Source organism: Hordeum vulgare, chromosome 2H, assembly GCF_904849725.1.
Source record: "Hordeum vulgare subsp. vulgare chromosome 2H, MorexV3_pseudomolecules_assembly, whole genome shotgun sequence".
NCBI lineage: Eukaryota > Viridiplantae > Streptophyta > Magnoliopsida > Poales > Poaceae > Hordeum > Hordeum vulgare.
In genome coordinates, this window is record NC_058519.1 from 518217565 (window position 1) to 518244281 (window position 26717).

At 47.8% G+C, this 26717-nt stretch overlaps 2 protein-coding genes across 4 annotated transcripts; one reads left to right on the plus strand and one right to left on the minus strand.

Annotated features, from left to right (window-relative positions):
• The first annotated feature begins 19756 nt into the window (after positions 1–19756).
• Positions 19757–20831, plus strand: LOC123426962. Its single transcript, XM_045110885.1, has 2 exons — positions 19757–19918; positions 20080–20831. Exons 1-2 carry the CDS (start codon positions 19819–19821, stop codon positions 20343–20345), a joined length of 366 nt encoding a protein of 121 aa, XP_044966820.1. The 5' UTR covers positions 19757–19818; the 3' UTR covers positions 20346–20831.
• A 189-nt stretch (positions 20832–21020) lies between these two features.
• On the minus strand, positions 21021–26137 carry LOC123426961. 3 transcript variants are annotated; one of them, XM_045110882.1, is made up of 6 exons: positions 25939–26137; positions 25585–25662; positions 24763–24846; positions 22815–23602; positions 21549–22525; positions 21021–21417 (listed from the first exon to the last, which is right to left on the minus strand). In XM_045110882.1, the coding sequence occupies exons 3-6, from the start codon at positions 24770–24772 to the stop codon at positions 21309–21311; spliced, it is 1884 nt and encodes a 627-aa protein (XP_044966817.1). In that variant the 5' UTR covers positions 24773–24846; positions 25585–25662; positions 25939–26137; the 3' UTR covers positions 21021–21308. The 3 variants fall into 3 exon arrangements, with proteins under 3 accessions (XP_044966817.1, XP_044966818.1, XP_044966819.1); XM_045110883.1 differs by lacking the exon at positions 25939–26137 and adding an exon at positions 25770–25875; XM_045110884.1 differs by lacking the exon at positions 25585–25662.
• Between the last annotated feature and the right edge of the window lie 580 nt (positions 26138–26717).

Genomic DNA, 26717 nt, shown 5'->3' on the forward strand with positions numbered 1-26717 from the left:
TCAACCCAAATTTATTGATCGATACAAGGGGAGCCAAAGAATACTCTCGAGTATTAGAAGCCGAGTTTTCAATTCAACCACACCTGAAAGACTTAATATCTACATCAAAGTATTTAGTAGCAAAGTAGTATGGAAGTAACGGTAACGGTGGCAAATGTGACAGTAGCAGTTTTGTAGTGGTCGTAACAGTAGCAACGGAAAAGTAACTTAGCAAAGATCAATATGTGGAAAGCTCGTAGGCAATGTATCAATGATGGATAATTATGTTGGATGGCATTCATCATGCAACAGTCATAACATAGGTGATACAGAACTAGCTCCAATTTGTCAATGTAATGTAGGCATGTATTCCATATATAGTTATATGTGCTTATGAAAAAGAACTTGCATGGCACCTTTTGTCCTACCCTCCCGTGGCAGCAGGGTCCTAATGGAAACTAAGGGATATTAAGGCCTCCTTTTAATAGAGAATCGGACCAAAGCATTAGCACTTAGTGAATACAGGAACTCCTCAAACTACGATAATCACCGGAAAGAATCCCAGTTATTCTCACCCTGGGTGATGCGGATCATAACTCGTAATACGTGTCTATAACTTGCAAGATAGGATCAAGAACACATATATATTCATGAAAACATAATAGGTTCAGATCTGAAATCATGGCACTCGGGCCCTAGTGACAAGCATTAAGCATAGCAAAGTCATAGCAACATCAATTTGAGAACATAATGGATACTAGGGATCAAACCCTAACAAAACTAACTCGATTACATGATAGATCTCATCCAACCCATCACCATCCAGCAAGACTACGATGGAATTACTCACGAACGATGGAGAGCATCATGAAATTGCTGATGAAGGATGGTTTGTGATGACGACAGCGTCGATTTCCCCTCTTTGGAGCCCAAATCAGACTCCAGATCTGCCCTCCCGAGGAAGAACAGGAGGTGGCGGTGGCTCCGTATCGTAAAACGCAATGAACTCTTCTCTCCGTTTTTTCTCTCCGAATAGGAATATATAGGAGTGGAAACGAGGTCGGTTGATCTTCAAGGGCCCCACACGCCAGGGGGCGCGGCCTAGGGCGTGGTCGCGCCCTACACGATTGTGACCATGAGGTAGCCCCTCTCCGGTAGATTCTTTCGCCAGTATTTTTTATTTAATCCAGAAATATTCTCCGTAAATTTTCAGGTCAATCTGAGAACTTTTATTTCTGCACAAAAATAACACCAAGGCAATTCTGCTGAAAACAACGTCAGCCCGGGTTAGTTCCTTTCAAATCATGCAAATTAGAGTCCAAAACTAGGGCAACAAAGTTTGGAAAAGTAGATACGTTGGAGACATATCACTTTCCATCGCTAAGCCATGTGCCTACACTTTACATGTCATGGGTATAAGTCTGACAGTAGAAGTGTAGGGTACGAAAGGATGGGCAGAGCCTTAGCTACGGCGAGAATGTATGAGTTCAGGCCCCTCTACGGTGGAGGTAAAAGCCCTACGTCTCAGTGCTCTTGGGAGCTTAGTGTCGAGTGGAATATAGGATTACAGAAAAGCCAACCCCCACACAAGTGGGGAAGGGCGGCTTATATAGAGTGCGCTGCCCTTCATAATGGCCCGGTGGACAGGGGTGGAATAGTGATGAATAAATTCTTACGTTACAGGTAATGTAAGCCTTAAATGTTAATAATGGTGTATGAAAATGTATGACCGTTGCCCTCCTGGGAGGTTACGATGTACAGAATGGAATCCAGTCGGTACGTTAAATATGCTCCGAGTGCTCGTCACCGACTGGATGACGGGGGAGTCCTTAGTTCAGTCGGAACTGTCTAAGGGCCTTGTCCTCTATGAAGGGTAGTCCTTGGGTAGGACCTATAGGGCAGGCCTATGACCCTACCCTGGGACTATAACCCCATCATTAGTCCCCGAATGGATCGGGGTTGGAACGATGAAGTGATGTGTGGAGTATGGATCCGACTGGTATGGATGTGACTTTGGCTGTTTGCCTCGACCCATTTTATCCTTTCAACCAGTGATCCAAGAGAATATACCATTGAAATGAACCGTTAGGGACCGAGTGCTTCCGCAGAATCTTTCAATGTGACCGGTCAAACTGACAGCGACGGATTTTTCGGGATCCTCAAATTTCGGTTGCCGCGCGCTCAGCGGGGATGACGACATCGCCATCGAGTAGGTTTTGCCGCCTCGATTACCGTGCCTTTATCTTCTCCACTAAAATCGCAGCAGACGGTCGGGGAGATAAGATTTCGGGTCCACCTGTTAGCGACTCAGTCGGAAGCTTATTTAAGCCCCTCCGGCGGGGATTTCTTGTTGCGCTGCTCATCTTCCTCGCATTAACCTCACTCCTCCCGCAGCTCCCTGCGCGCCCCAAGCCCCCTCCTTCCTCTCCTCCTCTGCGGATCTGTTGCCTTCGCCATGACGAAGGGGCAGACCAGCAAACTCGAGTCGCGGAAGAAGAAGAAGAAGGGGACGGCCCCTGCTCAGCGGCGATAGCGGGCAATGCCGGCGGGTTGGATCCAGGGGGATTTCCTCCCCTCCACGGTGATGGAGGACGACTTGCTAGAGCTAGTGGAGTAAGGCATGATTGTCAACAAGTCGTGGAGGCTGCCGGAGGGCGAGACGGAGCCGGCGCCGAAGGAGGGGGAGCGCGTTCTGCTGCTCAGCCATGTGTTCAGGGGCTTCTCCTTGCCTCCCCACCCCTTCTTCCGAGGTATCATGACCTACTTCGGGGCGCAGCTCCATCATTTTCCTCCAAACACAATAGCCCACCTTGCTGCATTCGTCACCCTTTGCGAGTGCTTTATTGGATGTCCCCCTCGCTGGGGGCTCTTTAAGTACGTCTTCTCCGCTAGATCCCAAACCGTCAAAAAGCTTAGCCAGTCGGACGATAAGACCCATCTCCTCCAGCTCTGCGGGGGTTTAGGTTTCCAGAAGAAAACAAAGAGTAGCTACCCCCCCTCCCTCCAGTTGTTCGAGTCAGTTAGGAACTGGCAGTCGACCTGGTTCTATTGCCAGGACATTGCTTGTCCGAATGCCTCGAGTGGGTTGCCACCTTTTAGCCTAGACCGTCCGGGCCCTCCCAGGAAGCTTGCGCTCTCTAAGGGGGAAAGGATCCAGATCCAGCCTTTGGTCGACGCGCTGATAGCCGTCGTCCGCAAGGGAGTTACCGGCACGGGCCTGCTGGAGACTTTTCTGGGTCGGCGCATCCAGCCGCTGCAGGCCCGACACCACACCATGTGGCAGTACGCGGGGCCTTCGGACTCCACTCGGTCTCATCCAGTGTGCGTGACCGGTGAGACTGTGAGGGCGTGGGTCCGCGGCATCACAGGCGCGTGTGATAACCCCGAAGGAGCCCGGCGAGTGAAGCCCTTCTGCGCCGACAATCCTCCTCCGAATGAGGTAAGCGCATCTTGTCGAGTGCTTTTAACCTTCTTAGATTTATTACTTTTCTTGTCCTGCTGACTGACGTTGCCAACTGTGTTTTGTGGAGGAGTGCACTAACTGGTATTCTGCTGTCTCGAACGGGACTCCAGCCGAGGAAGAGGAGGGCAGCCAGGAGGGCAGCGCGGATAGCGCCGAGTACGTCTCCGATAGTGGGGAAACGGAGGAGGAGTCGGAAGAGGAGGAGGAGGAGGAGGAGGAAGGGGAGCAGAGCTCGCCACCTCCACCACCAGAGCACCGAACTAAGCGTCGTCACGATCCTGCTGCTCCGCCGGCTCCTCCAGCGGCCCCGAGTGCTCCGCCAGCCCCTCCCGTGGCTCCGAGTGCTCGGAGTGTGAAGAGGACCAGGGACGCGGCTGCCGAGCCCACGGACCAGCCGTCTAAGGTGGCCAAACCCAGTGGGCCTAAGCCTCGGAAAGCTTTGCCTCGGACGAGGATCGCTGTTCCAGTCGCCTCAGCGTAAGTGTCTTGTTCTTCTATCTTCCTTCAGTATCTGATTGAACTCATGCTTACCTGTCGAGTGGATTTCACTCAACAAGGATGCTACCTCGGTCACTTCTGTGCCGCGCCAGGACGATGACCCCATGGACGCGGATAACGCTGCCACGTCCCAGCAAGGTACGTTGTCACGACTCCGAGAGTTTGTATTATTGATTCGCGAGTGCTGTCTTTGATCTTGACCTTTTTCTGTAATTTCATTTTGTTCAGTCGAGCTTCCTTCGGAGGTGATCCATCTGGAGGACGACGACCAAAGGGGGTCGGAGCCAGCTTTGGCACTTGTCCTTGAGGTTGTCCCATCCACTGCTGCTCCCACCATGAACGTGCCGCCGACCGAGACGGTGCCGCCGACTGAGACGATGCCCCTCACGGCAGGACCGACTGGAGCAGAGCTCGGGATGCCCAGGGAGTCTTTTGTCGCGCCGGGTCCGTCAACCGTTCAATATGATGCCCGACATCTCCCGGAAGACCAGGTGGGGGCCGCCAAGGACGCCATGGTGCAGGTGGAGCTGATGGTGGGTGATGCCAAGGGAGCGTACGACTCCATCGCGTCTTTGTACAAGAAAAGCTTGGAGCTCCGGGACGATATCCGAGTAAGTGCGCTAGTAAGTGTTTACTTCCCTCTTGTCACCCACTGGGGGTTTCAGTGATATACTCGGATGCAGTAGGATGATTTTGCAGTGGGTTCACTCCGAGTGAACCCAGTGGGTGTAGTCCCCGAGACTTCTGTCGAGTGCTTGCACCGGCAGTTGTCTTTATATGTATTTTTCGTGACCTGAACAGATCAGAGCTGATCTGCCCGAATGGTACCAGTGGGGGCACTCCGAGTGCACCCACTGGGTGTAGTCCCCGAGAGTAGTGTTACTCAGGTCGGGTAATAGTAGTCTCATAGATTTGTCTGTTTGTCATGTAGCTCAATAGGGCCGACCTGTTCGAGCTTCATGTCAGTGGGGTCACTCTTAGTGAACCCACTGGTGTAGTCCCCGAGACAGTTGTCGATTGCTTGCATCGGCAGGGGTCTGAAGAACTTTGAGCTTTGATTGTTTTCCTTGTTGAATGTGTCTGATCTTCCCTTTGTGCTTATTTGGCAGAAGACTTGCGAAATGGGATCCACGTACAATGCTCTGAAGGCTGAAAAGATTCAGCTTGCTGCGGACTTGGAGGCGGCTGTGAATGACATGGCTAGTCTGAAGGGGGCTCTTGCTGACCGAGAGAAGTCTTTGGAGGAGTCCCGGGAGACCAACAAGGCATTGGTAGCCGAAATTGAAAAATTGAAGAGTCAAAGAACCGAACGGATGGGCCAGCTGAAGTTGATGAACACTTGGTGCATGGCGTAGGAGAAGTACGTCAGCGACTGGGCAAGGAAGATGGTTGCACTGCTTGGTGGTAAGTTCTTTGCCGAGTGCTTCTTGACTTTGGAGTTCATTCTGCGCTTACTTTCTGCTTGTCTTTTCCTTGTAGATTTTTGTCTGGACACTGAGGCTGAAGCAGCCGACATTGAACGGTTGGTAGTTTCGAACGTTCCACTCGGCGACGAAGCCAACCGGGACTTGCTCCGAGCGCATATTCGCCTTAGCAGAGTGGGACCTTTCATTGGCCGCCTGAGAGAAGTCATCGGCCGGATTGACAAGGAGTTGTGGCCCGAAGACGATTCTCGGCAAGAAATAGATGGGTTGACGACTCGGCTGGAAGACGTCCCGAATAGAGTGCAGGCATAGAAGAAGTCCGCTCGTTGTGGTGCAGACGTGGCGCTATCTCTGGTCCGAGTGCACTGCAAGGAAGCTCGCGAAGAAAAGCGGAAGACGTTGCAGGTCGCCAACACCAAGAAGCTTCGATTCGAAAATTTCATGGAGACCTTCCTCGACACATCCACTCGCATCGCAGACGGGATCGACCTTGACACCTTTGTGGAGCCTGCCAGTCCCGGTGACGCTTGAAAAACTTTATGGTGAACGCACATTTACCTCGGTATGCTGAGTGGTATCTGTATCAAACTTTGGCCACTGCTGTTGGCCGTCACATTTGTGGTCCCAACTTTGAATTCGAATCTAATATTTCGCTCTTCTTTCGCTAAGTTTTTTTTGGCATGATTTTGGCTCGTGGTTTTTGTTTGGCGTTTCTTGGTGAAGTCGATGACAAACATGCGGAGCATGTAGTTTTCAGTTGTCTTCACATCCACATGAGCCTCCATGAGGGTCTGCCAAGCCTCCGAGTGGATCTCGAAAATACACTCGGAGGAAACTTTTACTTAGGCGACTTTGGGTCGCGGCTAAGTCTCCGAGTGTGACTTTTAGTGAACACTCGGAGTGAGTTTGCACTTAGGCGACTCTGGGTCGCAGCTAAGTCTCCGAGCACGAATGTAAGCTCGCACTCGGAGCGAGTTGTTACTCATGTAGTTGTCAGTTGTCTTCACATCCACATGAGCCTCAATGAGGGTCTGCTAAGCCTCCGAGTGAATCTCGAGAATACACTCGGAGGAAGCTTTTTACTTAGGCGACTCTGGATCGCAGCTAAGTCTCCGAGTTCGGTTTTTAGTGCGCACTCGGAGCGAGTTTGTACTTAGGTGATTCTGGGTCGCAGCTAAGTCCCCGAGCGCGACTGTAAGCTCGCACTCGAAGCGACTTGTTACTCATGTAGTTCAGTTGTCTTCACATCCACATGAGCCTCAATGAGGGTCTGCTAAGCCTCCGAGTGGATCTCGAGAATACACTCGGAGGAAGCTTTTTACTTAGGCGACTCTGGATCATAGCTAAGTCCCCGAGTGCGGCTTTTAGTGCGCACTCGGAGCGAGTTTGTACATAGGCGATTCTGGGTCGCAGCTAAGTTCCCGAGTGCGACTTTTAGTGCGCACTCAAAGCGAATTTGCACTTAGGCGACTCTGGGTCGCAGCTAAGTCCCCGAGTGCGACTTTTAGTGCGCACTCAAAGCGAATTTGCACTTAGGCGACTCTGGGTCGCAGCTAAGTCCCCGAGTGTGGCTTTGAGTGCGCACTCGGAGCGAGTTCGTACTTAGGCGATTCTGGGTCGCAGCTAAGTCCCCGAGTGCGGCTTTTAGTGCGCGCTCGGAGCGAGTTTGTACTTAGGCGACTCTGGGTCGCAGCTAAGTCCCCGAGTGCGGCTTTTAGTGCGCACTCAGAGCGAGTTTGTACTTAGGCGACTCTGAGTCGCAGCTAAGTCCCCGAGTGCGGCTTTTAGTGCGCGCTCGAAGCGAGTTTGTACTTAGGTGACTCTGGGTCGTAGCTAAGTCCCCGAGTGCGACTTTTAGTGCGCACTCGGAGCGAGTTTTTTACTTAGGTGACTCTGGGTCGCAGCTAAGTCCCTAAGCGCGACTTTTAGTGCGCACTCAGAGCGAATTTGTACTTAGGCGACTCTGGGTCGCAGCTAAGTCCCCGAGTGCGGCTTTTAGTGCGCACTCGGAGCGAGTTTGTACTTAGGAGACTCTGAGTCGCAGCTAAGTCCCCGAGTGCGGCTTTAGTGCGCACTCGGAGCGAGTTTGTACTTAGGCGACTCTGGGTCGCAGCTAAGTCCCCGAGTGCGACTTTTAGTGCGCACTCGGAGCGAGTTTTTTATACCGGAGTCTGCAAACCCGGAAGAATTTTGAACCTGCAAGAAATCAATCTGCTTTGTATTACTTCAATGATACTTGTTCTTTACATTGTCTCCGTCGGCGGTCACGTGTAGAAGCGTTTCAGGAGATCTCCATTCCATGCTCGCAGCTCGTCCGTTTCCCTGTCGAGGTTGTAGAGTCGATACGCTCCGTTGTTTAGCACCTTAGAGATGATGAAGGGTCCTTCCCAGGCAGGAGCCAACTTGTGAGGTCTCTGCTGATCCACTCGGAGCACCAGGTCGCCTGCTTGGAATGTGCGACTCCTGACGTGCCGCGCGTGAAATCGCCGCAGATCTTGTTGATAAATTGTTGAGCGAGTCAGTGTCATCTCGCGCTCTTCTTCTAGAAGATCTACAGAGTTGTGAAGCAAGTCACTCAGAAGGACTGCCTCGGCTCCACAAACGAGGAAGAACGGGGATCGCCCTGTAAATCTATTCGGAGTTGTGCAGAGGCCCCACAACACCGAAGGCAGCTCAGTGACCCATGCGCCAGTGGCATGTCCAACTTCCAGCAGGAGTCGAGGCTTCAACCCTTGCAGAATAAGTCCATTCGCCCGCTCTGCTTGCCCGTTTGTTTGGGGGTGCGCCACAGATGCAAAATCCACTCGGATACCTTGGCCTGTGCAAAAACCTTTGAATCTGTCCGAGTCAAAGTTTGTGCCATTGTCGGTGATTATGCTGTGCGGAACCCCGAATCTAGCGATGATGTCTCTGACAAATTTGATGGCCATAAGGGCGTCGAGCTTCTTGATGGGCTTGGCTTCAATCCACTTGGTAAACTTGTCGACTGCTACCAACAGATGAGTGAATCCCCCTTGGCATGTTCTGAATGGTCCGACTGTATCTAATCCCCACACTACGAACGGCCAAACAAGAGGGATTGTCTTCAGCGCAGATGTTGGCTTGTGGGACTTGTTCGAATAGAACTGACAGCCTTCGCATCGGTCGACCATATCTTTTGCCATTTCATTCGCGTGCAACCAGAAAAAACCAGCTCTGAATGCTTTGGCGACGATTGCTCTTGAGGAGGCATGATGGCCGCAGGTTCCCGAGTGAATTTCTTCCAAGATTAACTGTCCCTCCTCAGGGGAGATGCACCACTGAAGGATGCCTGAAACACTTTCCTTGTACAACTGGCCATCAATGACGGTGAAGGACTTCGACCTGCGGACGATCTGCCTAGCTTGGACTTCGTCTTATGGTAACTCTTGCCTCATGATGTACGCAATGAACGGCACAGTCCACTCGGGGATGACAGCAAGAATCTCCATGATCAAATCAACCACAGCGGGGACCTCGACTTCAGTCGGATCTGTTGAGCTCTTTGGTTGTACTGGCTCCTCTGTAAAGGGATCTTCCTTCACGAGGGGAGATGTAGGTGCTCGAGGCAGACATCACTCGGGACTGGTCTCCGAGTGGATCCAAGTTTTGCCAATTCATCTGCTGCTTGGTTTTTCAGTCGGGGAACATGGTGAAGTTCCAGACCTTCAAACTTCTTCTTGAGCTTCCTTACTGCGTTGCAGTATGCGGTCATGGTGGGGTTCCTTACGTCCCATTCCTTCATCACTTGATTAACCACCAGATCTGAATCACCATAGACCATCAGGCGACGGACGCCGAGTGTGATGTCCATGTGCAATCCATAAAGGAGAGCTTCGTACTCTGCCTCATTGTTGGAAGAATCGAAATGTATCTGCAACACATACTTGAGTTTATCACCTTTTAGCGATATGATCACTACGCCAGCGCCGGAGCCATTCAACATCTTGGACCCATCGAAGAACATAGTCCAATGGGCCGAGTAGATGTGAGTCGGTTGTTGTTGTTCTACCCATTATGCCATGAAGTCAGCCAGAGCTTGAGACTTTATAGCTTTCTCAGCTTCGAACTTGATGTCGCAGTATAGCATCTCCATTGCCCACTTTGCCACTCGGCCCGATGCATCCCGATTGTGGAGAATTTCCGACAACGGAGCATCAGATATGACACACACCGAGTGGTCTTGGAAGTAATGAGCCACCTTCTTTGCAGTCATGTAGATCCCATAAATAAGCTTCTGATAATGGGCATACCTCTGCTTGGAAGGAGTCAGGACTTCAGAGACATAATATACTGGCCGCTGAACCTTGTACGCTATGCCTTCTTCTTCGCGTTCGCCTGTCAGAACGATGCTGACGACTTGATTTGTAGCCGCGATGTACAGAAGAAGGGGTTCTTTACTGAGCGGGGCAGTAAGAACCGGCTGGGTGGAAAGCAGGGCTTTGAGGTCGTCGAATGCAATTTGGGCTTCGTCTGTCCACTCGAAGGTATCTGATTTCTTCATGAGTCGGTACAGAGGTAACGCCTTCTCGCCGAGTCGAGCGATAAACCTGCTCAAAGCCGCTAGGCAACCTGTGAGCCTTTGAACATCATGTATTCTTACCGGCCATTCCATTCGGACGATGGTCCCGGTCTTTTCGGGGTTGACATCGATCCCTCTTTCGGAAATGAAGAAACCGAGTAACTTCCCGCTGGGAACACCGAATGAACACTTGGCTGGGTTGAGCTTGATATCGTACCTACGTAGGTTGGCGAATGTTTCTGCCAAGTCAGTCAGCAGGTCGGAACCTTTGCGCGACTTGACTATGATATCGTCCATATATGCCTCCACATTTTGACCGATCTCGTCAAGGAGGCCATTTTGGATCATGCGCATAAAAGTTGCTTCTGCATTCTTCAAACCAAATGGCATAGTGATGTAGCAGAAACACCCGAATGGGGTGATGAAGGCTGTTTTTAATTCATCCGGACCATACAGACGGATCTGATGATAGCCTGAATAGGCATCAAGGAAAGATAAACGCTCACAACCCACAGTCGAATCGACAATTTGATCGATGCGGGGGAGCGGGAAGTGATCTTTCGGACAGACCTTATTGAGATGCTTGAAATCGATGCACATACGGAGAGACTTGTCCTTCTTGGGCACCATGACCACATTAGCGAGCCACTCAGAGTGGTGCACCCCGCGAATGAAGTTGGCTGCCAAAAGTTTAGCCACCTCCTCTCCGATTGCCTTCCTCTTGTGCGCGGCGGACCGACGCAGGCGTTCTCGGACGGGCCGAGCAGCAGGATCCACATGCAGTCGGTGCTCAGCCAACTCCCTGGGTACACCTGGCATGTCAGCGGGCTTCCATGCGAAAATGTCCCAGTTCTCACGGAGGAATTGGATGAGCTCGGCTTCCTATTTTGGATCAAGGGTGGTGGAGATGTTCGTCGGGGCGGCGGTGTCGTCTGTCGGGTGGATGCTGACTTTCTTCGTGTCGTCCGCCGACTAAAACACGGACTCGGAAGCTGGCTTCTTTGAACGCATCAGGTCAGCGGGGTCGGTGGTCTTCTTGTACTCATCCAGCTCGAGAATAGTCATCTGCTGATCGACAATCCTCGACCCCTGCTGCAAACACTCCTCGGCTCGCTGCCGATTGCCTGTAATCATGATCACACCTTTGGGACCTGGCATCTTCAGCTTCAAATACACGTAACATGGACGGGCCATGAAACGCGCATACGCCGGACGGCCCAGAATCGCGTTGTATGCACTCTGGAAGTCCACCACCTCGAATGTCAGCTTCTCCTTACGGAAGTTCTTGTCAGAGCCGAAGACGACATCCCACGCGATCTGACCGAGTGACTTGGCCTTTCGTCCTGGGACGACTCCGTGGAACTGCATAGTGCTCTCGCTAAGTTTGGACATCGGAATGCCCATTCCCTTGAGAGTGTCGGCGTACATGATGTTTAGACCGCTGCCGCCGTCCATGAGGACTTTGCGCAGTCGGACTCCTTCCACCACCGGGTCGACGACTAGAGCTTGCCTCCCTGGGGTGGGTACGTGTGCTGGATGGTCCAACTGATCAAAGGTGATCCCAGTCTGTGACCACTTGAGGAACGTGGAGGTGGTTGGGGTTGCCATGTTCACCTCCCTGTTCACCAGCTTCAGTCGACTTTTGCTTTCCACATCAGCAAAAATCATCAGCGTTGCATGGACTTGGGGGAACGGATCCTCCTTGTCCTCATCATCCTGCTCGGTGTCCTTTTCACTCGGTTTCCCTTCATCGAATCCTTCGATCAGGAGACGACACTGCCGAGTGGTATGCTTTGGGAATATGGCGTTGCCTTCCTCGTCCATCTTCGTGTGGATTGGACACGGCTGATCCAGGATGGAGTTTCCTGACTGCCTCTTCTTGGGGGTGTACTGAGCCTTCCCCTTGCCTTTGAACTTGGCATTTGTAATGGCTGCTGCCTCTGCCTGCGGAGTGGATTGAGCCTTCTGCTTCTACTTCCGACTGATGTTCCCATCTCCATCGGCGACTGACTTAAGCTTGCCGCTACGTATGCGGTCCTCCTCTTCGCCATTTGCATAGCGTGCGGCTATCTCCATCATCTTGCTCATGGAGATGTCGCCTGTTCGACCGAATTTCAGGTACAGATCCCTGTACTGCAGGCCTGCCTTGAAGGCGCAGACTGCTTGATGCTCCGTGACGTTCTCCACCATGTGGTAGAGGGTCGTCCAACGCTGGATGAAATCGCGCAAGGGCTCGTTCTACTTTTGGACGCGGTGCTGGAGCTCCACGAGACCAGGAGGGCGTTTGCACGGGCCCTCGAAGGTCCTGATGAAGACTTGGGATAGATCTGCCCAGCTGTAGATGCTTGACGGAGCCAACTGGTTCAGCCAAGCTCGCGTCGAGCCGTCGAGCATCAGGGGGAGATGTTTCATGCCGACCTGGTCATCTCCACCACCGATCTGGACCGCCACTCTGTAGTCGTCCAACCACGTTTCTGGCTTGGACTCTCTCGTGAACTTGCTGATTCCCGTCGCCAATCTGAAGTTGGGAGGGATATCAGCTGAACGGATGGCCCGACTGAAGCACTCGGGGCCCGAGACGACGGTCTTGCTTCCACTCGGACGGTCTCTGTCATGACCATCACGGTGGGCTCGACTCCTCTCGACCTTCTTCTGGGCGATGTACCCTCTTGCGTCGGGCCTTGGATCATGCGCGTCGCCGACTGAACGACGATCATCGTGATGCCGAGGTCCGTAGGGCCCACCCCGCGGAGGGGTGGGTGAACGGCGACGATCTTCGGGATTCCTGGAACGGCTGCCCCCTCTGCGTCGCTGATGAGAGTCGGGGCTGAAAACCGACCGATGCGTGTTCGCGTGAACAGAACTGTTGTGGATCCTCTTGTGTGACTGGGAGACCGCCGAATTTTTCTGTTGCGCCGTATGCAACAGGGCACGGATCTGCTTGATCCCTCTGCCAGCCTCCGAATCAGTCGGCTGGAGAGAATCGGCTATCCTGGCAGCCGCAGCCAGGTTGAGGACGGGTGTGCGGAACACCTCGACGTCGCTCTGGCGAGTGCGTCGACTGACAGAACGACGGTGTTGACGACGAGCACCGGATGATTCTCCGACCTCATGCTCGTTCCGACCAGTCCGGAGGGGACTTTCATGGGAATTGGCCATGAGAACTTCGGCTACAGGCCCACGACCCAGGTACTCGGAAGGTAGCTCAGTCGGAACTGTGTCCAAGCACTGGGATGGTGGCGCGACCACAACCGATTCGAGCACCGCCACTTGACGGGATGGCTTGTTGCGACGCGTGACGGGGGCGAGGATCGACACCGGGGCCGATGGTTGGATAAGAAGGATGCCACGGGAACCGGCACGGAAGTGTGTAGCCCCACGACTGGGGAGCGCCTCGACGTCGAGGGGCGCATCCCGAAGCCATGCCGAATCGTCGACGATGAAGGAGAGTGTGCCAAAGAGGATCTCGTGACCCATGCACAGATCTCCGCCGGACGACATGATGAAAATATGAAATCGCAAACTCGCCGGAAGTCGCTTAGACGCCTGCCCCACGGTGGGCGCCAACTGTCGTGGGTATAAGTCTGACAGTAGAAGTGTAGGGTACGAAAGGATGGGCAGAGCCTTAGCTACGGCGAGAATGTATGAGTTCAGGCCCCTCTACGGTGGAGGTAAAAGCCCTACGTCTCAGTGCTCTTGGGAGCTTAGTGTCGAGTGGAATATAGGATTACAGAAAAGCCAACCCCCGCACCAATGGGGAAGGGCGGCTTATATAGAGTGCGCTGCCCTTCATAATGGCCCGGTGGACAGGGGTGGAATAGTGATGAATAAATGCTTACGTTACAGGTAACGTAAGCCTTAAATGTTAATAATGGTGTATGAAAACGTATGCCCGTTGCCCTCCTGGGAGGTTACGATGTACAGAGTGGAATCCAGTCGGTACGTTAAATACGCTCCGAGTGCTCGTCACCGACTGGATGATGGGGGAGTCCTTAGTTCAGTCGGAACTGTCTAAGGGCCTTGTCCTCTATGAAGGGTAGTCCTTGGGCAGGACCTATAGGGCAGGCCTATGACCCTACCCTGGGACTATAACCCCATCATTACATATACTGGATCTTGCTAAGTTCCTATTACTGTTGTTATTGTCACACCTGTTACAAAATCACTACTGTTACTGTTGCTACCAAAACTGCTATTATCACTCTTACTACTACTACTATCATTACCGTGCTTCTAAGCCTTTGTTGCATAGAGATATTCCAGGTGTGGCTGAATTGACAACTCAACTGTCAAGGACAATAAATATTCTTTGGCTCCCTTGTGTTGAATTAATAAATTAGGGTGTAATACTACCCATGAACACTGTCGCGATCCCCTATACTTGTGGCTTATCACACCCACATATCAAATTATCAAACTAAAGGACATGAATCAACTAAACATGACTAGATGGAAATTCCCATGTGTTCTCGGGAGCGCTTGCTTTATATAAGAGTAATTCAGGCATGTCCTTTGCTATAAAAAGGATTGGTATAACTTGGTGCATACTTGTTAGTATTATTACTTGTCACTTGTTACGAATTAGTTTGCTACAAAACTATCTATCATTGTTACTCACAGCACTTGCACAGAATATCTTGTTGAAACTACTTATCATTTCCTTCTGCTCCTTGTTGGGTTCAACACTCTCACTTATCGAAAGGAATACGGTTGATCACCTATACTTGTGGGTCATCAGGGGGGCAGTGGGGGCGATGTTGGTGATGCGCCCACTGGTCGGGGTACTAGAGATGGATTCTTGTGAGGAGGTGAATCGGGTAGGTATAACTCGTGTTGTCGAACTCAAAGAAGTCGGGGCCGCGGCTGCTGCTGTCGAAGAAGTTGCGGCTATGGTACATGCAGTAGCGTCAGCGCCAGATCAACCAAATGGAAGCGACTAGACGACTTTGACGACCAACACGTATCCTCTTCTAGTCTTCTTGTATCCTTACTTTGATATGTTAGTTGGAATTGGAAACTTGGAATGTTGAGTAACAAATTGGTGCCATTTGATATGTCAGCAGTAATATGACACTCATTTTTTGTGACATTTGACGTTGTAGGGCATTCCTCCGTCATTTAGTTTAGCTGATGTGGATTCTGATCCTGGCACACGTAAGAAAATTGAAGAGTATGCAACTCCAGAAATTAGAGATGGAATGAGAAGGGCATATTTGTCGAAAGATGTGGGGCATTTGTATGTTCATGATTTTCCTTGTACTCGTTTTGGGAAAGATTGATGAAACCTCAAAGAAGCAAGGTATAAAGATTATGACTAGCTAGAGTATAGTAAAGAGACAAAATATGCCTATTGTTTCCATTGTTTTCTTTTCAAGCCTCCAAGCATTGGTGACAAGTTTGACCATGGTGTCTTCACTGAGAAAGGGTTTAAAAATTGGAAGAACATGGTGGAAATATGCAATGCTCATGTAGGTGGACCAAACAACGCTCGCAACAATGCTAGAAGATGGTGTGAAGATTTCAAAAACCAAAAGCAACGTGTGTCATATGCAATGACTAGCCATGTTGACAAATCACATATTAAATATGAAGAGTGTTTGAGGGTTGTTGTAGGTGTGGTAAGGTTTCTTGTCTCTCAAGGTCTAGCTTTTCGTCGACACGATGAGACTACCACTTCCATGAACAAGGGTAATTTCCTTGAGATGTTAGATTGATGTGCGGAAAGATGCAAAGATGTAGCCGATGTGGTCCATCAAAATGCTCCTCACAATCATCAAATAACTTTTCATAAAATTCAAAAACAAATAGTACAAGCATGTGCCGAAGTGACTACAAAAGTGATAATGAATGAGCTTGGTGATAGTAATTTTTGTCTACTTGTTGATGAGTCTCGTGATGTATCGGTTAGAGAGAAAATGGTTGTGATTATAAGGTTAGTTATTTGACATGATTGTTCTAATTATGAATGTAACTACTCTACTGTCACATGATTGCGTAATTTTATATTTTGTTGCTTGCAGGTTCACGAACCAAAAAGGGGAGTCTTTGGAAAGATTGCTTGGTGTTGACCATGTACTTGATACTACATGTGCTTCTTTGAAAAGATCTTTGGATGCAATGGTTTTTAACATAATTTATCCATGTCTAGATTGAGAGGACAAGGATATGATGGGCCTCAAATATGCATGGAGAACTTAATGTTTTGAAGAAATTGGTGCTAGATGTCAACCCGTATGCTTTTTATCTACATTGTTTTTGCCCACCAACTTCAGTTGGTGGTTGTTGATGTTGTCAAGGGAGTTCTAGCTGTTAGTGATTTCTTTGGCCATACAAATAGGATTGTCAACATGGTTAGTTCTTTTAGTTCTTATAGCTTATGCCAATTTGCAAATCCAAATAGTATATGTCTAGCCATTATAAAATTCTAACCGCGATTACTCTTTTCTTGTAGGTAAGTGCCTCGTGTAAAAGGAAAGATGCATTGTTGCAGAAGCATCATGACAACCTGGTTGTATAGTTAGAGCATGGGGAGGTTTTGTCAGGAAAAGGACAGCATCAATAGACAAGTTTAGCAAGACCAGGTGATACACAATGGGGGTCACACCACAAGACTCTAATCTAGATCAATCAAATGTGGGATTCCGTGGTTGAAGTGCTACATGGTATTTCTCTTGATGGAGCAGATGCAGGTGATAGAGGTTTCGCTTCTGGCTTTATGATAATCATGGAATCCTTTGAATTTTTTCTTATCTTCCATTTGATGATTCGAGTGCTTGGTTTAACTAGTGATTTTACAAAAGCATTGCAACAAAAAGATCAAAATATAGTTTGTACTATGAATATGATTGTGTCAGTGAAAAGTATACTACAAAAGTTGAGAGATGATGGATGAGGGCCTATCTTGATATCTACTACCAACTTTTGTGCTACAAGAAATATAATAGTGCCCAATATGGATGATAACATTTCAACAAGGGGTTGCCCAAGAAGATCGCGCAAAATGGTTACTTGTCTCTATCATTACAAGGTAACTATGTTCAATGAGGTGTTGGATAGAAACATAGTTGAGATGAATAATCGTTTTAGTGAAACTTCTACATGCTTGTTGAAGTGCATTGCTTGCCTTGATCATAGAGACCCAGTTAGCAAATTTGATCATGATAAGCTAGTTGAGCTTGCAAATATTTACTATATTGATTTCTCTTCACAAGAGCGTTGTCTGTTGACTAATCAACTCAACATATATATTGATGTGATGAAAATAAGTATTGAATTCTTGGCTTACGATAGTTTGAGTTCTCTTGCTCTCAAGTTGGTTCAAAGTAGACAATATATGGTATTACCTTTGGTTTATCGGCTCATGAGGCTTGCATTGACATTACCGGTGGCAATTGCATCAGTTGAGAGGGTTTTGTCAGACATGAGTATTCTAAAGACAGATCTTCGAAACAAGATGGGTGATGATTTGCTTAATGATTTGATGGTTTGCTTTATTGAGAGCGAGATATTTGCTAAAATTAGTGATAAACAGATTATGGTTCATTTTCATGCCTTGAAGAGTCGTTGAGGTCATCTACCTACACAAGCTCGTGTTCATTATGCAATTACATCTTAAAGGTATACTACCACCCAGTTACCATTACATGGTCATATCAAAATATACAACTGTCATCACATTTGTGCTCATGCATTCATAATTTGGTAGGACTCGTTTGAAAATTGGAATTATGGGATCATATTTTGGCATAAGTGAGCATTTCAAGCGGCAAGAGTCCATGTTAGCAACTTACTATTTCCTCCGTCCGGAATTACTTATCGCACAAGATGTATCTAGAACTAAAATACATCTAGAAACATCCATTCTTATGACAAGTATTTTCAGACGGAGGGAGTAGTTTTTAAGAGCCTTTTTATTCTTTTGTATTTGTATGCTATGAGTTTTGGTTGAATAGAGTTGGATTTGTACAGGAAAAAAATACTCCCTCCGTCCGGTGAAAAGTGTGCATACAAATTTTTTAAAACAAATTATGGAGTGAAGTAAAAAAAATACATTGGAAAGGTGCAAGCCATCATCTCTCTCCTCTTTAGTTACCCAACCCTCAATGAGCTAAGTGAATGTAAAAATTTAGGAGACCGTGAATAAAATATCATTGGTCTTGATTACCTTGGGATGAGAGAAAAGCATTTTTTCCCACTTTAAAGTGTGTTGGAAAGAGAAAACTACACTTTTCTGTGGACAAATTTTTAAGATAAATGTACACTTTCATCGGACGGAGGGAGTAGACATTAAATGTTCGCCTCAGCTATCTTTAAGAGCAAGTACAATAAGATGACATAAGCAGGCTGTAAGGATTAGAATATTATATCCTTACTTAGTTGGAGCGGAGAGAGGAGGAGAGAGAAGAGAAGTGGGATCTTGATGAGCAGCCAGCTGCAGCACAAGACCTAAGACATTTTGTGAGATTGTAAGGTGGGTTAACTACTACTAAAATAGTACACATCTAAAACTTACTATTGTATATGCCGACTATTAGTTTGGCTCTATATGACATGGCAACTCCTTATAGCTGATTGTTGGCTGTATTATTAACCATGCTCTAATTCATGGGTCCGCCGCTACGAAGACATGAGGCTGACCCACCCCATGATAGCTGGGCCGAGTGTGTTCTCCCTCACTATCTGCAAAGGTACTTAGGCTGGTCATAGTGGGGACTATCATATAGTAGTATCATGTATATGATACTATTGTGTGATACTACCTTCATAATGCATGGTATCATAAAGTAGTATCGTAGATGACCTTATTTATTGGCATGCATGACACATAGTAGCATAGCATTTAACATGTTACGGTATCTATCTATATTACTCTAACCCCCTCTCTCTTTTTTAATTGTCTACCACATCAGCATGTTTGATAGTTCCAAGAACATGATACTACCTAAGTTACTCTCGCTACTCCCAATGTTCCACCTTGTACAGGTGCTAAGGCTGCCACATAGGCAAAAAAATCTGATGTGCCAAGCTAATTAATAGGAGAGAGTTGAGTATGGTGACCCGGGAAGAAAGAATGCTAAGCGCGTGAACCTAGGTAAAACAATTAAATGAAAGAAATGCACCAATGCATATACAACTTTAGAGGGTGCTTGGATACGTTTTAGTCTCATGACTAAAAGTAGTGGGACTAAAACTTGCTAGCCTCACCCATGGTTGAATCCAAATACTAAAGAGACTAAAATCAAGTTAATGAGCATTTATTATCCTCCAAACCCTTCAATCCAGAACTCGCATGTGTTAAAGGAGAGGAGTTAAATGAGGAGAGAGATGACTAATCCACATTTTAATAGGGGTGCCCTGACTAAAAAATTAGTCTCAAGACTAGTTTTAGCCCCTCTTTAGTGAAGGGTGCTTGGAACTTAGCCTCTTAGACTATTTTTAGTCAGACTAAAATAAATCCCTTGGATTCAAGCACCCTCTTAGTTGTAAAAGCATTAAATAAGAAGGCTTAGCTACAATAAGCTAAGCAACTATGTATTGAAGACTTTAGTTCATCTTTAACACTGATGCATTGGAAATGGCCATCACATACTGAGTGAGATTAGCTCTGTGCTCTTGGATGCTTTGGATTGATACTCACCACACCAGGCACAACCAGGAGCAGACCATTAAAAAACTCGTGCCTGGGAGTTCGTTAAGTAAAACTAGCACGGTGGTACGGTCAGAAGAGATGTTCTCTAGGTAACCTCAGCTAGCTTTGACTGCATGTCTATCCCTAGACTCTAGCAAGCCAGCTAGCCTCAAAACACTGGCAACTGATTTCCCTATAAAACCTCAACAAACCCCAAACCCTGTAGCTTCTCTTCAACTCCTATTCACACACACACACACACACATAGCCGAAAACATCGAACACCATGAGCTGCAGAAGAAGGATCAGCGGTGTAGTCCTCGTTTTTGCCTTGCTCTTCTCCCCATTGCTCACGCCCTACCTTCCCACTGCTTGCGCTCGCCATGGTGAGTTCCCTACTGTCTTACCCATCGACATATCTACGTATGTCTGTATATACTACTTCCCTCCTTTGTTACTTTCTTGGATTTTGAGATGTTGAGATTTGCATACATGATACATCCCTTGTTAAATCGTTGCACTGCTGTACGTACTACTATCTCTACAGTGGTGGCGCTCGACGCAAAGGATGGCCTAAAGATCGGAGGAGGCCGGCACCGGCAGCATGTGGTTGGTGATGACGAAGGAAAGGCTGTCCCCGTCGCCACCGCCAGCGGCTCACGGCCAGTTAGGACGGTGGAGATGCGCGCGGCGAGGAGGCACCGGGTGGACGCGGCGGAGGAGATGCACGACATGCTGAGGAGGGACTACGCGTGGAGGGCGAGGGGCCGCAAGCCCATCCACAACGACGAGCCACGCGACGACGAGCCCTAAGTCTGTCAGTCCCACAGCGCACCTAGGTATACATAGTTAGTAGAGTACTAGACTACTAGCAGAAGCTTAGCTACGTACCTAGAGCCGCACGCTCCCTGGTTTACTTAGCTACAGGATACATGTAGCGTTAGGTAGGAGTACCCAGAGAGAGATATTACGGAATAATAATGCCCTGCTTGGCTAGGTATACTACTGTTAGCTGGTCATCCTTAATCTAGCTAGCATCCAAGCTGGATATCATCAGGCTTAGCCCCGATTTGCAAGAACTAGCAGGAAAGAGTTCATGCGAAGAAGAGGCAGTTTTGTGCCTTGGTACTATATGTATCTCCACCGGAAGGAATCAGGTTTGCAGATACTCCTATCACTTATCAGTGTTACAACTACCAGCAGTTGTTTCTTCTGAACACCAATCATTAGCAGTTTAAGTATATCTGTGTGGGGTTTTAACAAGAAAGGGTGTGTCAAACTTATTTTGTTGCTTGTTCACATCCGGGTCATGGCAAGCTCAACCTCTTTCTGCTGACTGTAATTAATAGCTTTCACCCTTGTTCTGTTTTCTCCTTGTAATAGATTGGGCAGTGCTGGCATCACAGTACTACATGTATGTATGTATAAGCAGATGCTCGCCGACCGCAATACTGCATGTATGTAAACAATCAGGGATGCTGGCAGGACTACATGAAAGAAAGCTATACCTCTTCATTTCTCACTCACAATCTCTGCAAATTACAAGCCACTAGCGAATTCAACAAGCCATCAACCTCCTGCTATTTGTAAATAAAATAAAAGAGCAGGGCATATAGGGGGGGGGGGGGGGGGGGGGCGAGAAGAGCAAGGAAGGGGAGAAACCATCATCAACATCAACATTTGAATGAATTTAACATGGGCTGGCTAACACTAGCTCAGGCGCGAGGCCGCCGGCCATGAGCTAGACTCGTCAATCAAACAGGAAAAAAAACGCTCTCAGAATTTACAGCAGAGGACCCTGTAACCCCAGCCCCGGTCTCGCCTGAATCGCCTGCGGTCCGCCTTCGCCATCCTCACCGGACTGCTATTCCACTCTGTCTGTAACCTGTGTGTGGATCAACAAACAAACAAACAAGAGAAAAGATGCTTGACCCTCAGCACACAGTATGAGTTACTACGTACTCCTACAAGCTAACCAAGTGTAATTGGCACATATGAGTTGTTGTCTTCACTTACACTGGGAATGCGAAGGACCGAGTACTCGTCGTGCTGCTATCCGAACGAAGAGAAATGTTGCCGATGTGAGCAGAGGGCGCTACCGCGTCCAGCGTGATGTTAGCTCCAGAGAAGCTCGACTCAAAGGGGTTACGAATGCCACCCCGAGTCGTCAGCTTTGCACCATCAGGTCCGTTCTGCTGAACCGCCGGCTCCGTTTGCGGCGCAACCGTAGAGCTCTGGTCGCCAGCATTGTTTTCCTCCCTTGTCTTTGTGCCATCCTCCATGTCTCTTGGGTTGAAGTCATGTTCGTCTTGGACAGCATCAGTCTCGAATTTTGGATGGCCCTCACTATTGACATCACTGGGCTCTGCACCGACAGTACCTCTCTGGTCATTGCTCTCTTCAGATGCTTGGGCATCCAACCTGCCTGAACTTTCTTCTATAGAATCTAATCTGGTGTGTTTGAATCTGGTTTCATCTGCTGCAATAGAATCAAATCCACCTGGTGCACCGTTGACGATGTCACTAAAACTATCTGTTCTTTCGACAAGACTTCCTCTCTGATCATGACTCTCCTCAGATGATTGGACTCCCAGCCTGCTTGAACATGCTCCAACCGAATCTAACCTACTACTGTCTCCAATTCTGGATTCAGCTGTCTCAACATAATCAAATCCTCCCAGTGCACCACCGTTGACAAGATCACTGAAACTATCTGTCTTTCCAACAGAACAGACAGGTACAACAGAAACATCGTCGACAATGGTAGGTAGAGCGTACTTGGATTCCCATGTGTCCTCTAAAGATCCATATGCGATAAAAGGGTTGTAATGATTAGCTGGATTAAATCCTCTATTATCTAATTCTGCACCAACATCTTCTTCAGGAATTGCAGCTGATAGCCCATCAGAAGTTGATTCAGCTGGTAAACCACTGAGGTAACTGGACTCTGGTGTAGTACTAGATCCAGTCTCATGGCAATCATTTGATGCTACCTGTAATGACAGTAATCATACTGAGAGGCAGAATATGAACATAAATGATATAATAGCAAAAAAGTAATTTTAGTTTAACAATCAATTGCATTTATTGATCCGAATAGAAACAACAGGTGGTGAGACTCTTTTCTTGTAGCAAATCACTGAACCAAAAAATATCTATGATAATAGATCATATCAACCAAATTTTGCTAGTAATGGCCAGCCACGAAATAATTGTGATACATGTTTACGGCAATCATATATTTTATAAGAGCAGATTGGTAATACTGTAAATCTGTTGTACCTCATCAATTGCTTCTCCATCGCAAAATGGCTTGTGAGTTTCACAGGTCTCAGAAATTACTGTGCCCACCTGCTGGCACTGTGTTGCAGCTTCCTGACTTGATGACTGTCTAGGACTTAATTTCTCATCGTTTACATCGGTAAATTCATCTGTAGTCTTGTTGCCTTCAAGATCACGTTCTTCGCCACAAGAATATTGTTCCATCGTATTACCATCAGTAGCACATGGAACATGTAGGATAACAATTTGTGACTCTGATTCATGTTCAGTTTCCAAAGGATCAGCTCTTATTTCTTCCATAGTACCATCAGTAGCACACGCGGCATGAAGGGGAACTATTTGTGACTTATGTGCAGTTTTCACAGGATCAACTCTTGTACCTTCCTTCAGATCACCATTTGCATCGACCATTGAAGAATTAAAGATTGGGCACACCTTTTCGCTTACTACCTTCTCTGCCGAAGCCTTCTGATCAGCAAGCACACCCTCATCAATGCAGACATCCTTGACAAAATGGCCACCATAATCAGAAGAATCCACAGCATCTGGCAGGTTGATCTCAACAACATCCTTGTCATAAGAAACATCATCGATCCGTATTTGTCTGGTTTTACCTCCCTTCTCATGCTCAGCCTTCACAAAACCATGTTCTGATGGATTGGTCTGTTCAACCATTTTATCTTCCAAAAGATTCCCCTTAGTTTCCCTTTCAGGTTCACCGTCTACTTTAGGGCCGCCACTGGGTACAAGCTCATGAAAAGCATTTGTATGGTAAGGCCTTTCATTATCTGCACGAGGACGCCCAAATCATCAACCATTAAGAGTGTGAAGTGTGAACAAAAAACAAGACTAATCCACAAGTCAACGATTTGTACCGCAATTAACACTGATGGTTTCTGATTTTGAGCTGTCAAACAATTACTATCAGGACGGAATGAACAAAAGAGAATCTACGCTAAGTTGTAAGTTCTGCTGTTGGTTCCCTATCATTTTAGCTATGCTGTCACTTTAACCATCTGAAGACATTAAATTTTCATTCACAATGTCTGTGACAGAGACAATGCAGTTTTCTAAGTTCAACGAAGCTGCTGGTAGTGTTGAAAGAATAAGACAAAAACACTACGCAAAATATTATAATTTTGAAATGAGAATTGACACTTGACAATCTTCCAACCAAAGAAGATGAGGGAATAGATGACTGCCTATTGGTCACAACAAAAGACAACAGACTGATAGGAACTGATACATAATGAGGACTTTAGCCCCTGGTTCAGGTCCTCTTCAAATAGGATTTGGATGTTTTTATTCTCCTTGTTTGAAAAGGACCTAGTTCTTCGGAGGTATACTCTACAAAAACGGATACATGATGAAACCTTCTCTACGGATTACAGTATGGCATATGATAAAGGACATATTACATCATAAGTCATCGAGTAACTACTGACTAGATGTTTCATTTACTTGCGTTCATGGAGTAACAAAGTGAGATCAACGGCAGTAACTTACACAAGCTATCAATCAGTATATGCAATTCAAAAATCAATCGGTGTATCAAAAATATAACATAATCAATATATGCTATCAATCTACAGCTAAACCAATTAATCACAGTTTTTTTTTTTTAAACCAGTTCATCTCAGCTCTACACAGCTAAAAATAATAATTGATTGGAAGCCTGGTAAAAATAGGTGAGATCTTCACTTCCCTGCCAATATATGCAGTGTTCAACGAGAACCTCTGAAGTCTGAATACATAAGACTGCAGTTCACCTACCATGTACTCCTGTTCAAAGCATACTACTACTAGTACAATGTAGTGACAAAAAAAAACATACTAGTAGTACAGTGTACAGGTTATTTCTCAGATAAGCTAAGTACGGCGCATCGCGGATAACGGGATTTACAGTTGAAGAAGATTGGTGGAAGAGGGAGCCTCCCTGGCTTATTACCTATCTTCATGATCTGCACGGTGTATGTTGTCAAGGCCTAGCCATGCGTGAGAAGATGCCTTCGGGGACAGCGCCGATTACTTCCTGCCATGTTTAAAAAAACAAAAGTAAGATCCACAAGTCAATGCCCCATCCATCCATCCAGGAAAAAGAAGAACCCATGCCTGCTTCCTGCGGAGCAGAGCAGATCGGAGAAAACTAAAAAAGGCCATAGCCACCGACGCTGATGCTAATGGCAATGTCCATTTATCCACAGACAGACGCCGTGCTTTGTGGATTTCGTCCTGATAAAAACCAGGCACTTTACTTTGCACCCTCCGCACAAGCTAGCACTACAATAATCCTACTACGGACAAAAGAGAAGGGGCGGAAAAAAGGAGATGTGCTCAGTTCAACCTCTGGAAACACCATGCTTCAAAAGGATCTGGAGATTTTGTTCACACGGCGGAGCAGAGACTGACGGGAAAGAGAGAAGAACAAAGTAGGGTCAGCACTGGAAGCAAAGGGAGGGACGCCAGAAACCTGGATCACAAGTTGGGAACAATCCCCCGACATTTTTCCCTCCCTCTCACGAAACGAGACAAAGACGACGGCGGAACCGAGACAAGAGCGACGGCGTGAAAAGTCCGATGCTTCGTCGGCGGTGTCGAAGGGGAGTCGAGTAGGAGTAGTAAATACGCGGGACGGCAGTGGATGTGCCGCCGGCCCCCCACCGCAGTAACTTCATGCAGCAGCCGGGAACGGAACCACATGTATGTGTGTACTGTAGGGCGATGAATATAGTAGCAGACGAGAGGAAGCGGAGTCGGGGAAGATCGGTACCTCGCCAAAGGACGATGCGCCGGCCGGCGGTTGGTTCTATCGTCCTATTCCCGACGGCGGCAATACGTTGTGTCCCTCCTGTCACCAATCGCAGATCAAAATTCGTCAGGAGAAAATTACCAGCGGAAAGGAACAGGGGAAGAAGATGCAGAGCCGCCGGCCACGGACGAGACGCAGACGCTCACATGCAGAAACCGGCCATGGACTACGCAGCAGAGCAGTACCATGCCATGGGTCGTGAAGAAGAAGGGAGAGACGAGGTGGGGGGGAGAAGGCAAGGCACAGCCAAGCCAAGTGAGGCAGTGGAGAAGGAAGAAGGATCGAAGGAAGGAAGGAACTGAGGAGAGGACTGACCTTTTCCTCCTCCCTGTGTTGCTGACCGAAGCACCGCAATTCTCTTGGCTGCGTGCGTGCCCGCCCGCCTGGACCAGAAAACCCGGGAGAATCGCCGGGGGCAGCGGGGGCCGGCGAGAACGGGATCGCGGCGAGCCCGAGGACCCAAAGAATTCCGAGATGCAATATAAAAAAGGGGGCTTTCCGGGGGTCGGGTGGAGGAGACTTAAATACACGGTGCGTGCGTGAGCGCAGAGGAGAGGAGAGGAGGAGAGGAGAGGAGAGCAGTGCAATAAATTTCGATTAGGTGGTGTCGTCGTGTATTTACGCTGCCGTCCCTGCCTCCAGAACCGAGGATCGCTTCGAGAAGATTGTTTTTTTTAATCACCGTGCTGTGCGTATTCTTTTCTCTTCATCCACCGTTTCTTGTTGCTGCATTTTCCGTTTCAAATACTCCTTTTGCTTTGTATACGTATAGCAAGAACGGTTCCGTTTGAAATTTGTGATGATGTTGCTGAGTTTACTTGTTCGGAAAAGGCTCCTAAGTTGTTCTGTTTTTTTGGTATGGTCCTGACATTATTATAGAACGTTTTGATAGTGGAGATGGAGAAGAAGAAAGTAATACTAGGATCCAATACATACCATTTATTTCCGAAGGAAATTGCTTTCTAGAAATAGGATTTCCTTGGATTTCTTCGGTGATATCTAAATCGCATTTCAGAATGGGAATGTAAATGATCATCACTTACTTTTGTGTTCGTGTATTATATGTGGAAAATCTTACTGCTATTAAAGGGGGC